At 37.1% G+C, this 15127-nt stretch overlaps 3 protein-coding genes across 3 annotated transcripts; all 3 read left to right on the forward strand.

Annotated features, from left to right (window-relative positions):
- The first annotated feature begins 226 nt into the window (after nucleotides 1–226).
- On the forward strand, nucleotides 227–2602 carry NANA (Eukaryotic aspartyl protease family protein). Its single transcript, XM_048088353.2, has 2 exons — nucleotides 227–943; nucleotides 1640–2602. Exons 1-2 carry the CDS (start codon nucleotides 267–269, stop codon nucleotides 2457–2459), a joined length of 1497 nt encoding a protein of 498 aa, XP_047944310.1. The 5' UTR covers nucleotides 227–266; the 3' UTR covers nucleotides 2460–2602.
- Nucleotides 2603–5110: 2508 nt separating this feature from the next.
- On the forward strand, nucleotides 5111–5771 carry LOC125191212 (18.1 kDa class I heat shock protein-like). Its single transcript, XM_048088721.2, has one exon. The coding sequence runs from the start codon at nucleotides 5174–5176 to the stop codon at nucleotides 5600–5602; it is 429 nt and encodes a 142-aa protein (XP_047944678.1). The 5' UTR covers nucleotides 5111–5173; the 3' UTR covers nucleotides 5603–5771.
- A 3882-nt stretch (nucleotides 5772–9653) lies between these two features.
- On the forward strand, nucleotides 9654–11061 carry LOC125189958 (peroxidase 7-like). The gene is made up of 2 exons (XM_048087171.2): nucleotides 9654–9914; nucleotides 10141–11061. The coding sequence occupies exons 1-2, from the start codon at nucleotides 9654–9656 to the stop codon at nucleotides 10885–10887; spliced, it is 1008 nt and encodes a 335-aa protein (XP_047943128.1). The 3' UTR covers nucleotides 10888–11061.
- The last annotated feature ends 4066 nt before the right edge of the window (nucleotides 11062–15127 follow it).

A 15127-nucleotide genomic window follows, 5' to 3' on the forward strand; every position in this document is an offset into this window, starting at 1 on the left:
CTAATTTACATGATAGGCAGATAGGCAGAGCCAAGACAAGGACAAGGACGCAGTGTGTGATAAAATCAACCATGCTCGAAGACAGCCCACAATAAATAATGGCCTTAAATAAAAGTGATAAATATGCATGTATGCCAGAGCGATAGAAAAAACACCATCAAATATAAATCCAGTTAAGAATATTAAAATAAAATAGCAGCGTAAATTGGAGTGACACCCATCTCTAAGAGCGCTATGATTGCTCGCCCCCACCTCGCTTCATTTCTATGCGTATATATCTCTGTCGTTTCGATACCCTCCCCGCCCCCCAAACAAATATCATCACATTTTCTACTTGCACACTTAATATAGTCATGTCTATCCTACACTCTCTGCTTTTCATCTTCTTCTTCCTCATTGCTGATTCTCTCAATGCCCACCAAGGGGTGAAATACGAGCTCATTCACCGCCACGATCTGCATCCCGGCCCCCTGGAGCGCCTGCGGGAGATAGCGCACAGCGACGCGATTCGCGTGCGCGCGATATCGAGGAAGGTGAGGCTAAAACAGGGCGCGGGGAGGCGGCAGGCCCGGGAGAATCGGTACGAGCCGGCTTGCAACAATGGGAGCCGAGCGGAGCATTCTTCCGGCGAGCTTCCGATTAATTCCGGCGCCGACTACGGCGCGGGGCAGTACCTGGTGAAGATGAGAGTGGGATCGCCGGCGCAGAAGGTGGTGCTGATCGCCGACACGGGGAGCGACCTGACTTGGAGCAGCTGCAGATACAAGTGCCGCGGCGCCAGATCATGTGGGCCCACCCACCGCCGCCGCGTCTTCCGCGCGGATCGCTCCTCCTCCTTCAGGACCGTCCCCTGCTCTTCCACAATCTGCAAGACTGATCTTGCCAATCTCTTCTCTCTCTCTCGCTGCCCTTCTCCCCTCGACCCATGCTCATATGATTACAGGTAGTTGTTTGTTTTTTTTTAATTTATTTGATTTTCTTCCCATACTGAGTAATGTATGTGCAAACTCTGATTCATCACGGATGCACACATGTGACTGCGAAAGTAGAAGGACCATTGTTTTTACTATCTGATTAATTATTAACTTATGATTAGCTAATTAAGTGTTGGGATTGAGTTAATTAATTAGGTGACATGGATATTATGATAATGATGCTTTTATTTTTCTTTTTTAATTGAATTGACAGCAAGTAGCACCCTATCTTAGATTTTCTCTCAGATTCAGCAATGTCTGTCCATCCATCTAATGTTTGTTAGGTCACTTCTCTTTCTGACACCACCACACCACGTGGTTAACCAAATATAAATACTGATTTATTTTTTCATCACACATGGAATCAGAACATTCATTTATTCTTGCTCGCTAAATTACAAAGCAAATGTGGCTAGCTGAATAATCTCCCCATATTAAGAGGTATGCGGCACAGAAAAATGTGGACCTTCATAATTAAATATTCATCGCTATAAATGCTGACTAGTAGTAGTACAATTTTGTGTGAGCAACCCTGCAAATTCTTGCCGGTGTAGTCATTACAGCTCTTACCTAAATCCAACATCGCAATAATGGCGGTTTACCACATGCCTCTACTGTTTAATTGCACTTGAACTAGTCTGATTTTTTTTATTTCACATGATTAGGTACTCGGATGGGTCAGCCACGCTGGGCGTATTCGCCAACGAGACCGTCACGTTCAGCCTGGCCAACGGGAGGAAGGCCAGGCTGCACGACGTCCTCGTTGGCTGCAGCGAGTCCGCCCGCGGCCAGAGCTTTGTGGCCGCGGACGGCGTGATGGGATTGGGATACAGCAACTACTCGCTGGCCGTGAAGGCCGCGGCGAAATTCGGGGGTAAGTTCTCGTACTGCCTGGTGGATCACTTGAGCCCCAAGAATGTGTCGAGCTATCTCATATTCGGGTCCCACAAGGATGTGAACATCTCCGTGGTGAGAATGCGGTACACGGAGCTCGTGCTGGGCGTGATCAATCCGTTCTACGCGGTCAACGTGAAAGGCATCTCTGTCGGGGATATCATGCTCGATATCCCGGACGAGGTGTGGGACTTGAGCGGTGTTGGTGGGGCGATCGTGGACTCGGGCACGAGCCTCACGGTGCTGACGCAGCCGGCTTATCAGCCCGTGATGGCTGCTCTGCGGGAGTCACTGCAGGGCTTCAAGCGGCTCGATTTGGATATCGGGCCGCTTGAGTACTGCTTCAACTCGACCGGGTTTGATGCGGCGATGGTGCCAAGGCTGGTGCTGCATTTCGTGGATGGGGCGAGGTTCGAGCCGCCGGTGAAGAGCTACGTGATCGATGCTGCTCCCGGGGTGAAGTGCCTTGGATTTGCGGCCGCGGCGTGGCCGGGGGCCTCCGTTGTTGGGAATATTTTGCAGCAGAATCATTTCTGGGAGTTTGATATTGGCAAGAGTAGATTGGGTTTTGGTACCTCCTCATGTGTTTAGTAGAGACTTAATTTGGCCTCATTCGTGTTCGTGTTGATAAAGCAGTCATTCTGCATTGTAAAAGTCGCAATCCATTCCCTTTCTCATTCAAATTTGTATACATAGATTGAAGGAAACCATAATTGTTTCAGGACTTCCTCTAATGTTTATTTATTAGCTTTTTTTGGCTCAAATAAGTGACCAGAATTAGGATTAGGTTTCTTCATAAGAGAGTCCCACAGCTGCAGGAGAGGCGCCATGATGGATCGAGAGTTAGGTCCTAACGCCCGTCACGATTAGTATTGTTCTGCCTGTGATTGATTGGACACACCGCACACGTAACAATATGTCTAGACCACTGAATTTTTGTTAACTAACTAGTTGAAATTAAGATTAATGCCGACACAAGAAAATGGGTATTGGTAATATTTAGGACAAGAAAGAATGTTGCATCTATTATTGGAAACAAAGCAAAGTTTGATATGTCGTTATGAAGCATTGCCATAACACGAGCATGTTATTATTCTCATTTCTCAGCCACAATATACATAAAGAAATCTTTTGAAATATCAGTTGTGTGCCATATAATGTAACTGGAAAATTCTCAGCATGTACAAGAGTGGGGTATAGTGCTTCCTCCCCTTTCACTAATAATTTATGGATCTCTCTCTTACAAAAATAGGTGATGGAGTGATGGGCCTCAAATTCAAACTGTTATTAATAATGATGATGTGATGAATTAATCAATTAGGATATGATGATTGGATAAATGATCAAGTTCCAGTGTTCTAAAATTGCGCCACATTTTGCGCTACCAGATTGCTACCTAATACGTCGATTTTAATATCGGTGCAAATTTTGACGTTTACTTTGTGCCAAATGATCAAATAAATATGTTAATATTTATATTTATAAGGGTATAAATCTTTGTTTTCTTGTCATCGCAAATAATTGTTTATATATCTGTTAAGCACTTATTGTGATTTCATTCTCTCTAATCTTCATGTCGGTTATGCTAGAAACGGATCGACAATGGACTAATAACGGAGTATTATATACTCCATGTGACTTAATGAAAGAGCCAGAGAAGGACTTAGAATACAACTTAGTGGGGAATAATAGACATCGACTATTGATCGCATCCACACCGATGAATTCAAATTAATAATAATACTAGTATTATTTAATTTAATTCTTAAATCACATTCATGTATTATAACTCCAGTTCTTGATCTAGTAATTTAGAGTGGAAATATTTTAACAATTAGCTTATGCATAAGGATTGAATTTGATTATTTTTATTTGATGAGAGTCCAACGACTATTTATGTTCATTTTACATTTATGACTAATAATGTACTCCCTCCATTCACATTTAAAGAGTCATTTGGACTTCATATGAATTTTAAGAAAAAACTTAACTTTGTAAGAAAAATAAATGGAAAAGTGAGTGGAATATAAATATTATTTTTAGTATTCATTTTATAATAGTTGTGAGTGGTAAAGTTAGCGAAACAAAGAGTCTACATACTAAAAACAGGAAAAAAAAATGAATTTTAAAATCATAGATGACCCAATAATAATAAAATGAATCTTTAAATCATAACATGTGGAATATTAATTAAATTAAAATTTTTATAATCATCTTATCCTTCAATTATTCATCTTAAAATTATAAAGTAAATTCAACCTGAAAGTAAACATCTCTTAAGTAAAGGTGGCAAAACGGATAGCGAGTAATAGGTAATTCTCATCCCGGCTCGATACCTATCGCGTATTGGTAGTACCCACTACCTGACCGACCACGGTGGGAAACGGGGTGGGGTCGGATATTTTAAGCATAGGTGCTGCGTGTATACCCTATAAACCCGTTAATAACCGATTTTTTAGGGTTAGCGCATTTCAAATTTTTAGTACTCCTAATTAATACCCATTAATTGGTACGCATACACACGTAATTATATACAACGCGCACACATATTTTATGTGTACACACACTGAGAAAGCGCGCCATTGGCGATGGGGCAAAGCATAGAAGAAATAAACGAGCAAGAGAAGCAGGGGTGGGGCAATGATATATAGGTTGTTCGATGAAGAAAGGTTGCGGAGAGGACGGCTTGAGCATACCGATAAGGATGCATTAGGACGAAGATGAAGGTACAAAGAACAAGATAGACAAAAAAGAGAGGGTAGGGAAAAAAGAATCACGAGAGAAGATAGAAAAATGAGCGGAAATGAGGTGAACAACTAGGAAATTGGAGTTTTGATTATGTATATATGTGATTCACATATAGCCAATATCCGAATAGTGAATGTTCTTAATATCCTTATTCAATGCCCATTGTTCAAAGTTATAGACTTCAAAGCCAACTGCCCATACACAATATGACAAATTGACAACACTATTTGGAGGTTGGTGAGTATATGACCTTTTGAAGTTACAATTATGCTTAGAATTCGATTTATTAATTGGGCTTCCATTAATTCTTTTACGAGCCAACATAAATAAATGAAGCACGGGCTTAGCCCATCAGAATTTTCTACTGGGATAGCATATTCTAGTATTGAGCCGAAACATCTCCAACATTCTGAGTGTTTCGAAAAGAATCATGCGCCTTCGAGAACGTGCTCCATTTCCAAAACGACCTACTCCTATAAAGTGTTAGTGAAACAGGTGGCAGAATTAATTCCTGCGACAAACAGAAACAAAATACGCTTAGAAGTAAAACAAAAAACATGTCCGGGTTCCTGCTGCGATCACATGATCTCGGTCCGCCTATGGACTGGAAGGAGACCCCTGAAGCTCACATCTTCAAGTTCGATCTTCCCGGCCTCACCAAGGAGGATGTAAAGCTCCAAGTTCACGACGACAGAGTGCTGCATATCAGCGCTGCAGCTGCTGTTGGTGGAGATGATCTAGACAAACAGTGTAAATGGCACTGTAGAGAGCGTCTCGACTACAGGAGCTTTTGCCAGGAATTTAGGATGCCTGAAAATGCTAATGTGGATGAGATAAAAGCTTCGATGAGCGACGGTGTGTTGGTGGTGAGGGTGTCTAAAGATCTCACCAAGAAGAAGAAGCGTGCAACTAAGTATGCTGTTGAAATTGGAGAGAATTCCGTTGCTCCCAAAGGACTCTCCCGCTTTGTCTGCTGCAAAGCTTGATTGCTCTTTTGGAAAATCGATTGTCTGATGTATATTTCATTGTATCTAATGTAAATCAATCGACTGATTTATGTTTCAATATGGTGTAAAATTGTTTGGCCTCTTTTTTCCTTTTTTTTTTTGAGTGAAGTTTTATACTACAATTGTATGTGATTGAGAATTAGTGTGACACTGAAATTGCACTAAAAAAACGTATATTTGCAAGCACAATAGCGAGCAAAATGTAAAATAGTTGGTCAAAATTCATTTGCGAGAATTATTGAGAACAAATTAATTTTGCGAGCAAGCGGCGCTCGCAAAATAGCGATGTCAATTAAACACAAAACTCGTGGATTGGCCCGAATAGTCCAATAAAATTAGTGGGTTAGGGTTGTAATTTTGTAACCCTAATACAAAACGGGCTAAACGGGTTGGCCCGAATGGATTGGTGGGTTAAACGGGTTGGCCCGAACGGACTGCGGGTTGGCCCGACGGGTTGGCACTTAATTAAAAGATAATACTCCCCTGGTCCCAGCTAAGATGACACATTGCTTAGCCGACACGGGGTTTTAGGAGTTATTGGTTAAAGTGTTTAATTGGATAGAGAGAAAGTGAGTGTAAGTATTAAAGTAGAGAGATAAAAAAAGATGTATATTTTAATAGGAGTGAGAAAAGAGGGTTGAGTGTATTAATTGGAGAGAGAGAGTTACCAAAAAAGGAAATGTGCCATCTTAATTGGGACAAACTAAAAAAGAAAACGTGTCATCTTAAGCGAGACGGAGGGAGTAGGTTTTAGGGATTTTTTGTATTTTTTACTTTCATATGGCACAATCATTAGACTTCTTCAACCTTCATTTTACGCTTTTTCACTCGATCTCATACTATCAACTTTCAAGTTCCACCCGGACTCATTATTTCATCGTCCCATCTGTTAGAGTTTGTATACTAGAAATCACGTTTCGAGTGATTAAATACTGTAAAACTCTTATTTTATTTTCCAAGGAATAAAACAGATTATTTTTGTCATAATGTTGTTATGTTTTACATTTAATGGATGTTAATTGCATGTTTAAATGTATAAGTTAACTTAACAAAGTCTAAGTCTTTGTTTTAGTAGACCGGTTGTGGGCGGCGTCCACTTTAATGTAACACGGTCAGTCCTAAACAAAGAAAAAGAAGAATTTCATGACTTAGATGGAATTAGACTATCCATCGTGAAAGGTTGCAATGTCAGTCCGCATATTTCTAAGCCTTACTGAAATAAGATGATATTGGTGTGGTAAAGCATTGAACAGATCTAACAGCAAGACTTATCTTTGTGCTATCTACTGAAAGACGAGGTCTTGATAAATATTTGTTTCTTAATCAATGTAGGTTAGCATTGAGCATACGATATTGATTATGCATTACTTTGACTTATCAAATGGTGCGGGTTTTTCGTAACCCAATAATCCTGATATATTGGGTAGTGGTTATTAATATCTAGCGGTGCTAGGATTGTTATTATATTGAATCATGCGCGAGGTGAGTCTCGTTTGATAATGTCCTCAAGAGGAGCGCGAAACAAGGTTTATTATTCGGAACCTAGCTAGTTGGAGTTTGATCACTCTATGAATAATAAATAAGCGTTTCATGCTAAGTCCACTCTTGAAATTAATAAGAAATTAATTAATTAAGTCCATAGCAAACATTAATTAATTAATGGACATTTTTATCTTAAGCACGGGAAATGAAAATTAAAACGGAAACTCGGATTACTTATAATTTTGGATTTGGATGGGGAGAGTTTAATATTACTTCTGTAGTGGATGCTCGTAATATTCCAATTAAAGCTTATATTAAAATGTAGGTTCAATTTAATTAGTAAAAAGTAAATTGGATGAGCCCATATCCAAAACCTTCCATAGATCCATGGCTGGGCTCAAAAGGAACTTAATATAAATAGGAGAATAAAGGAGACAGAAATCATAATTAATACAGCCAAAATTTTCGTCCCCCTCTAGGAAGAGGAGTTCGAAATTTTCCTCTAATTGGAAAAGGATTTCTTCTGTCTTCTTTATTTAAGTCCTAGTATTCCGGTGAGATCAGCCCACACTGATATTGGAGTATAGTTCGGGAACCAGAGAGAAGATCTGTGGTCTAGTATTCAAAGCGTTACGTGGAGAAGTAACTAGCCATCATCAATTCTTTGGAGAATTAATAAGGTTCTCCCTCCGTCCACGAATAAGAGTCCCGTTCACTTTTTTGCACTTGTTATGTGAAAATGATTATAAATAGTTAAATTGGAGAAATGATAAAGTAAGATAAAGTATAATGTAAATAAAAGTCTTGTCTACATTATTCCCTATCTTACTTTATCATTATTTATGCTCCGTAGAAAATCATGTTTTAGGATTATGGTTGAAAATTTATGACCCGAAAAATTCATAACTTGAAAAGCCCGCACCCATATAGCCCGGCAACCCGAATGGATTGGCCCGAACCCGAACAGATTAGCCCGATTGACATTCCTACTAGCAAATATATGATTATTTGCGAGAACATTTGATTATTTGCACTCACTTTGCTACTCGCAACATACCTTTTTTTTTTAATAAATTGGCTTTTCAAATTTATTTTGGTCTCACTTTTTAATTTTTCACATATTTTTTCAGTTTTATTTTGGACTGTATTCTTTAGTTGATTTTGTATTATCAATCAAGATTTATAATTATATATTTTAATTTATTATCACTTTAATTTAATAAAAACCTATTATTAGAATTTCAAAAGTAAGGTAATAATTTTTTTAAAAAATACTATACGTTCTCTCTACATGTTAAAAGTTCTACTTTGATTTAGTGGAATCAAAGTAATACTAGTAATTTATTAGTGTATGGTCTATGTACATATAATGAAAAACAATGTAAATGACATTTTAAACAGCGGATATTTTAGAATAGTAAAATGAGACATTTTTATGGAAATGTAGAATTGTCAAATTTAAAATTTATCTTTATTAATAAATACTATTAAAATGATCAATTTAGAGGTGAGATGTAATAAATTATTTAGTCAGTCCCATTAAAAATGAAACATTTTCCTTTTTGCATTGTCCCATTAAAAATGAAACGTTTTCTAAAATGGAACAACATCATCACTATTTTTTCATATCTCTTACTTTATTGTGAACTCACAAAACAACGCTACATAAAATCTCGTGACGAAAAGTAAATGTTTCTAATCTAATGGGATAGAGTGAATATATAGCAATTGTGGGGCATTAAATATCATCCTTATGACATTATGGATGAATATGTGTAGTAGAGCGAATTTTTATTTATCAATTTGAAGAAACCATCGCATGTCTCCTTATATTTTAGAGTATGAAAAACCGTTTACCAAAAGCAGTTAATATCTACTTAGCGCTAATTCCACAAGCACACCGGATAATAAGCTAATTGAATATAGCATAAGCCATACACGCGTCACATATGTCAACGAAACCACAATCGGAAAACGACCTTACAAGTAAACAGCAATGTCAACGTCAAAATTAGCATAAATCATCGCTTTAATCAACTTGATTACGAATTAAACTTCTGACAATGAAAAGTTCTTTTGTGGTTTTTTTTCTGGAGAATTGGGAGTAAATTTATGTTTAGTTTGTAGATTTTTCATTACTAATTTAAACCGGCTATTTTCATGATTTGCCTTAAGCCCCAAAACAGTTGAGAAATGGAGTATATTTATATAGTATAGTAATTTGTTTATTTTTTAGATATGTTGAATAGTAGTGATTAATTTATTGAGGGGAGGTAGTATTAGTTATTGTTCTTGGAGGCTTTACTGATTTAATTCAATAATATGCTGGCATTCTAAGTCATCGTGACTCAATTCATATACTAATAGTATTGATTATAACAGGCTTATCGCATCATTAAACAAAATTTGGAACATGGGAGCGTCTCAGCTAGTGCTGCTCACGTTTTCCGCAATCCAAATCTCTGCCAATTCACAATCATATACTTCATATATATAAATAATAATCCACCAAAACACCAATCAAGAAACTGATCACTCCTCCAGAATAATGAGGTGCCTATTTGTAACTATACTTATTCTTCTCAGCATCAACAGTCATGTCTCTCCTACAGCGGCGAACTTGGCCGTGAAAAGGCCGCCGCTGCAGGTTCCGCTTCCCCGGGCTGCTTATCTGTCATCAGCTTTCTACCACCAATCATGTCCGAATCTCGAATCCATAATACATCAAAAAATGAGCGCTTGGCTTAAAACAGATCACACCATGGCTGCTAGCATCATCCGCCTCCACTTCCACGACTGCGCCGTCAGGGTATTCCCACTTTACCTCTTTCCTATTTTATACGTACAAATAGATCATTACAAGAGAACATCTAAGATCATTTTTAATCCCTTTATACTTTAGTATAGGAAATTCAGATTTTTAAAGGAAACCTAATTAAATGTTCTTTTATAAGTAATGGTTAATTTTTTATTTTGCATTTTGCATTTAAAGAGTGTTTTTCCTTTAACGCGATTCTACGTTCATGTCCAAGCAGGGGTGTGACGCATCGGTCCTCCTAAACCACCCCGGCAGCGAGAGAGCGGCCGAGGCCAGCAAGACCCTCCGAGGGTTCGACCTCATCGACCAGATCAAGGCCGAGGTGGAGAGGCAGTGCCCCAAAACCGTGTCGTGCGCGGACATCCTGACAGCCGCGGCCCGGGACGCCACCATCATGGCGGGCGGGCCCTTCTGGGAGGTCCCGTTCGGGCGGAGAGACGGACGCATCTCCCTGGCAAGAGAGGCCGAGTCCGTCCCACAAGGCCACGAGAACATCACCCAACTACTCAGAACGTTCGAAGAGCTCGGGCTGACGTTCGTGGACATGGTGGTGCTGTCTGGGTCCCACACCATAGGAAGATGCAGCTGCCACGCCATCAAGCAGCGCCTCTACAACTTCACCGGCACCGGCAGGGCCGACCCCTCCATGAATCCAATCTACGTGAATCTGTTGAAGAAGCGGTGCAGGTCCGACGCCAGCTACGTCAATCTGGACTTCTGGACTCCCCGGAAATTCGACACGGCGTTCTACAGGAATCTGGAGAAGAAGATGGGGCTGCTGTCGACGGACCAGCTGCTGCACTCGGACATGAGGACTTCAGGGGTGGCGAGCTTGATGGGGTCGCAGCCGCAGCTGTTCGACACGCAGTTCGCGGCGTCGATGGTGAAGTTGGGGAATGCTAATGTGCTGATAGGGAAGGAGGGTGAGATCAGAACAAAATGCACCGCCGTCAATTCCTACTGACCATTCATTCATCTTCCTCGATCAACAAAAATAATGTTGCTTTTTTTATTTTTAATTTGGTTATAAGTTATATATGGTGAACTTTTTTTTTTCTTTTTCATTCTTTCGCTGTGTCTGTTAATTACTAGCGTTTTCTATAATTTGTAATATCCATATCGTAGTGTTGCAATCAAACTTTCCTTTTTTCTGTATTGGAGGAATGGAGAGAAATGCAATTATGAATGAAAATCTTATATACGTACATATAAATATGGCCACTTTTTAACTCATTTGTATAAACTTCGAGCAACATAGATTATATTTCGATCTATGAACGTTCTTGAAAATGGGGTTAAGAAAACACAAGTTATGACATGATATAGGGATTCCAAAAAAATGTTGATCAAATTCTGGTTAATTCCTCAACTTTTAAAAGTAGCTAATATCATATCATAAATTTGACATTTTGCTCAACTGTCTCGTTATATATGAAAGGGTAATTATGGATGATTTGTAAGCAAAAATACTTTAGTTTAATCTTGTTATACCTATATTTTGTACAAAAGCTAATAACTTTTGTGAATGATATACAAAATTTCAAAATAAATATTCATGAATTTCGGCTTCCACATGATACAGGATTACATTAAAATACATATAAATTGAACAATTGAGAAAAATGTAAAAGTTATAATATGATTCACTGACTATTTTTAAAGTTGCAGCGACTAGAACTTCACCAAATTTTGTGGGTTTTGTTTTTCAATTTACCCTAAATAAATACTCCCTCCGTCCCTACCTAATTGAGACATTTCTATTTTGGCACATAAATTTAGATAGCAGTGTTTAGTTAATTAAATAAAGTAAGAAAGAAAAAAAAAAAGAGAATCTATACATATATAAAATGCGAGTTTTGGCATTCTTTTAAAATATTTATAAGTTTTGTCCTTATTCTGGAATATTTATAAGTGTTGGGATCAATTTAAATATTTATGGAATAACTAATTCCTTCCAATGGTCATTACATGCGGAATCATATACTCCCTCCGTCTCATAAGAGCATCTCCAATAGCGGCTAGCCCATCGGCTAGCCGATTCGCGTCGCTAGCCGGTCGGCTAGCCGAACCATTGGAACCGGCCAGCGGCATTTCGGCTAGCCGATCGGCCAGCTCTAGCCGATTTGCGGGCGCTAGCCGACCGCTGGCCGATCCCGCTAGCCGCCATTGTAGGCTCAATTTCGGCTAGCCGATTGCATTTTTTTTAATGTATTTTTTAATGCAATTTTTTTTATTTATTGTATTTTTAATGTATTTTTTAATGCATTTTTTATTGCATTTTTAATGTATTTTTTTTATGAATTTTTTTTAATTATGTAATTTTTTTAGGATGGACCTTTTTTTAATTTATATAAAATTATTGCATTTTTATTGCATTTTTTAATGTATTTTTTTAATAAATCAGTGAGGAGTAGAGTGGGGCGGTGGCTCGTGTGTGGAAGCCTGGAATTTTTTTTATTATGTAATTTTTTTGATTTTTAGTTAACATACTTTTTTTATTTAAATAAAATTAACGAATTTTTCCCGTATATGTGTCGTAAATTTAATTCCGTATTTTGTGTTTAATTCCGTAAATGTAGTTGTTTTTGAATTATTTTTATTGCGGCTAGCCTTAGGCTAGCCTATTTGATTAAAATGATGATGTGGCAGGTGGATTTTTAGTGTTGATGACGTGGCAGAGAGAGAGAGTGGCTAGCATGTGGCTAGCCTAAAGCCATTGGAGATGCTCTAATAGGAGTCACTCTTATTGTGGGCATGGATTTTAAGAAGTGTAAAGAATAGTGAGTTGAAAAAATTAATGGAATATTGTGGGCATGGATTTTAATGAAAAAATTAATGGATTTTATATTGGTTTTATAATATAATTTGAGTAAAGTGAGTTAGTGGAATGTGAGACTACTTACCATTTATGGTAAAATGAAGTGTGACTCTTATTGTGGGACGGACCAATATGGCAAAGTATGACTCTTATTGTGGGACGGAGGGAGTAGTTATCACGATATTATATTTATGTATATTACATTACATTTTCAGTTACTTTGACAAATTAATAGTCTCACTCAACTTTAGGAGTTACTTTATTGACTCACAATATTCAAATTAGTGATTGGCCTAAATATAGTTGTTCCTTATTATTTTATAACCGCCACATGAATGAATTTTTCAATACTTTATTTCTATAAATATGTATCATTTGCAAGATTCTATTTCACTTCTTAATTATCTCCCCTCACTCCATCACAAATTTTCGGCAAAAGTAAAAATTTTGTTCACATCATGGAATTCACATTCCTTAACGATCTACAACCTAACAACACTTTGTCAGTGATTCGACCGTGGTGCATGTATGTTTATGTTCATTAAACATGGACAAACCAATGTAATCTTTTTGGAATGTGTGTTCCACGATCGAATGGTATGTGTGCCGATGCTTAGCTTATTACTATTTTTAGTTATTTATCTAAAAGTAAAATCATTCATTGTTTATTTTTCCATGCATGGAACAAGGATTCAAGGCACGGTTCCAAGGAATTTACATAATATTTTCAACTTTTTGTCTATAAATCTGTATCATTTGCTAGCTTATAATTCATTCCTCATTGTCTTGTCCCATTGCATCACGAATTCTTTGCAAAAAGAAGATTTTTTCTCGGTATGGTTATTACTCTTTACCTATAGTAGTACATTTATATGAGATTAATTTGTTTCAACGATGTTAGTTCATATTTAAGTTTTTTCTTAATGTTAGTTTGTTTAGGGTTAGTTTGTTTTATTTTTATTAGTTTTGTTTTAATTTTTCCGTCTAGGCTATAATAGTTCTTTTTTTACAAATATAGAAATCACATAAGCTTCTAACTATCTATAATATTTTGAAACTTTGTCACTCCATAGTTTTCATGCAAAGGAAACACCTAAAGCAACGAAATGACGAAAGGAAGTAAAGAAGACGAAGATCATAAATTGTCACATTTGTTTTTCGCGCATATACATAAATCATTAATTTGGATATTAAGGAGGAAAATAAGGTTGAGGAAGAGTAATTGGGATTGGAGTTTGTGTTTTATTATTACTAGTATCCACCCACTTGCGATGCACAACGCAAACATTTTTCATAAACGAATAATGAGAAGAAAGAATCAAAACACCAAAATATGACAGCATATATTCAACAACAATTTTGCTTATACAAAATAATGAAAAAATAAGTAAATTCACAAATATTACGACACACTAACATTGTTTCTGATAATAAACATGAAATTAAATTAAAGAATATATATATATATATATATATTTTGAAAAGGTTGAATTATAATAAAAATAAAATATTAGTATAAAACACATTATTTATTGTGATACATAATCCTCTTTCCGTCCCACAATAAGAGTCACATTCTGTAAGTCCGTCCTACAGTAAGAGTCATATTTGATATAAAATCATACCGACGTCATTCTAACTATTACAATCAGAGAAAATAAAACTATAATAAGTGGAACAAAAATCACAATGAAAATAATAAAATAAACCGAACTATGATTAGTTGAGTCGGGAAATCTCTCTTTCCGCAAGACAAATTATGTCGCGGTTAGTGCGCTCTAATTGACATATTGTTTCAAAGATTAAACTCTCTTAGCATATAGAAGCACCTCAAACTCGCTAGGCATCGATGAAATTGATTGAGCTTCGAAAATCTAGCGACACAATGCTTCTTAAATACACACTAAAATGTAGAGATTGAGAGATAAGAGAGAATACTTTTGTTGGTGTGTAATCCATCCACAACTCCATTTCTTTTATAAGGTCATGAAATTAACACAATACAAAACCACAAAATTAAGACAATGAAGGTTACTTGATGTGAAAAGCCAAAGGACTTCCATTATCACCTTCCACTACCTCACGCAATTATTCCCACGGCTTCATTTAAATTTATTCACATAAATGAAACCTTTTCATTTCTCTAATTACTACATAAATAAATAGAAACTTTTTCATTTTTCAAAATTTATTACTCCACAAAATTTATAATGATAATCTTGTTATTTTCCTCAAAACTCTCCTTTTATATATTATTACTAGTATCACTCCTGTGCTATGCACAGATTAATACTCCCTCCGTCCCGCTTTAGCAGTCCCATTGACTTTTCTGCCATCTTTTTGTAAAAATAATAAAAAATAGTTAAAGTGGAGAAATGGTAAAGTA

The sequence above is a fragment of the Salvia hispanica genome, chromosome 5 (assembly GCF_029641045.1).
Source record: "Salvia hispanica isolate PSC_SH4W2 chromosome 5, Shi_PSC_v1, whole genome shotgun sequence".
NCBI lineage: Eukaryota > Viridiplantae > Streptophyta > Magnoliopsida > Lamiales > Lamiaceae > Salvia > Salvia hispanica.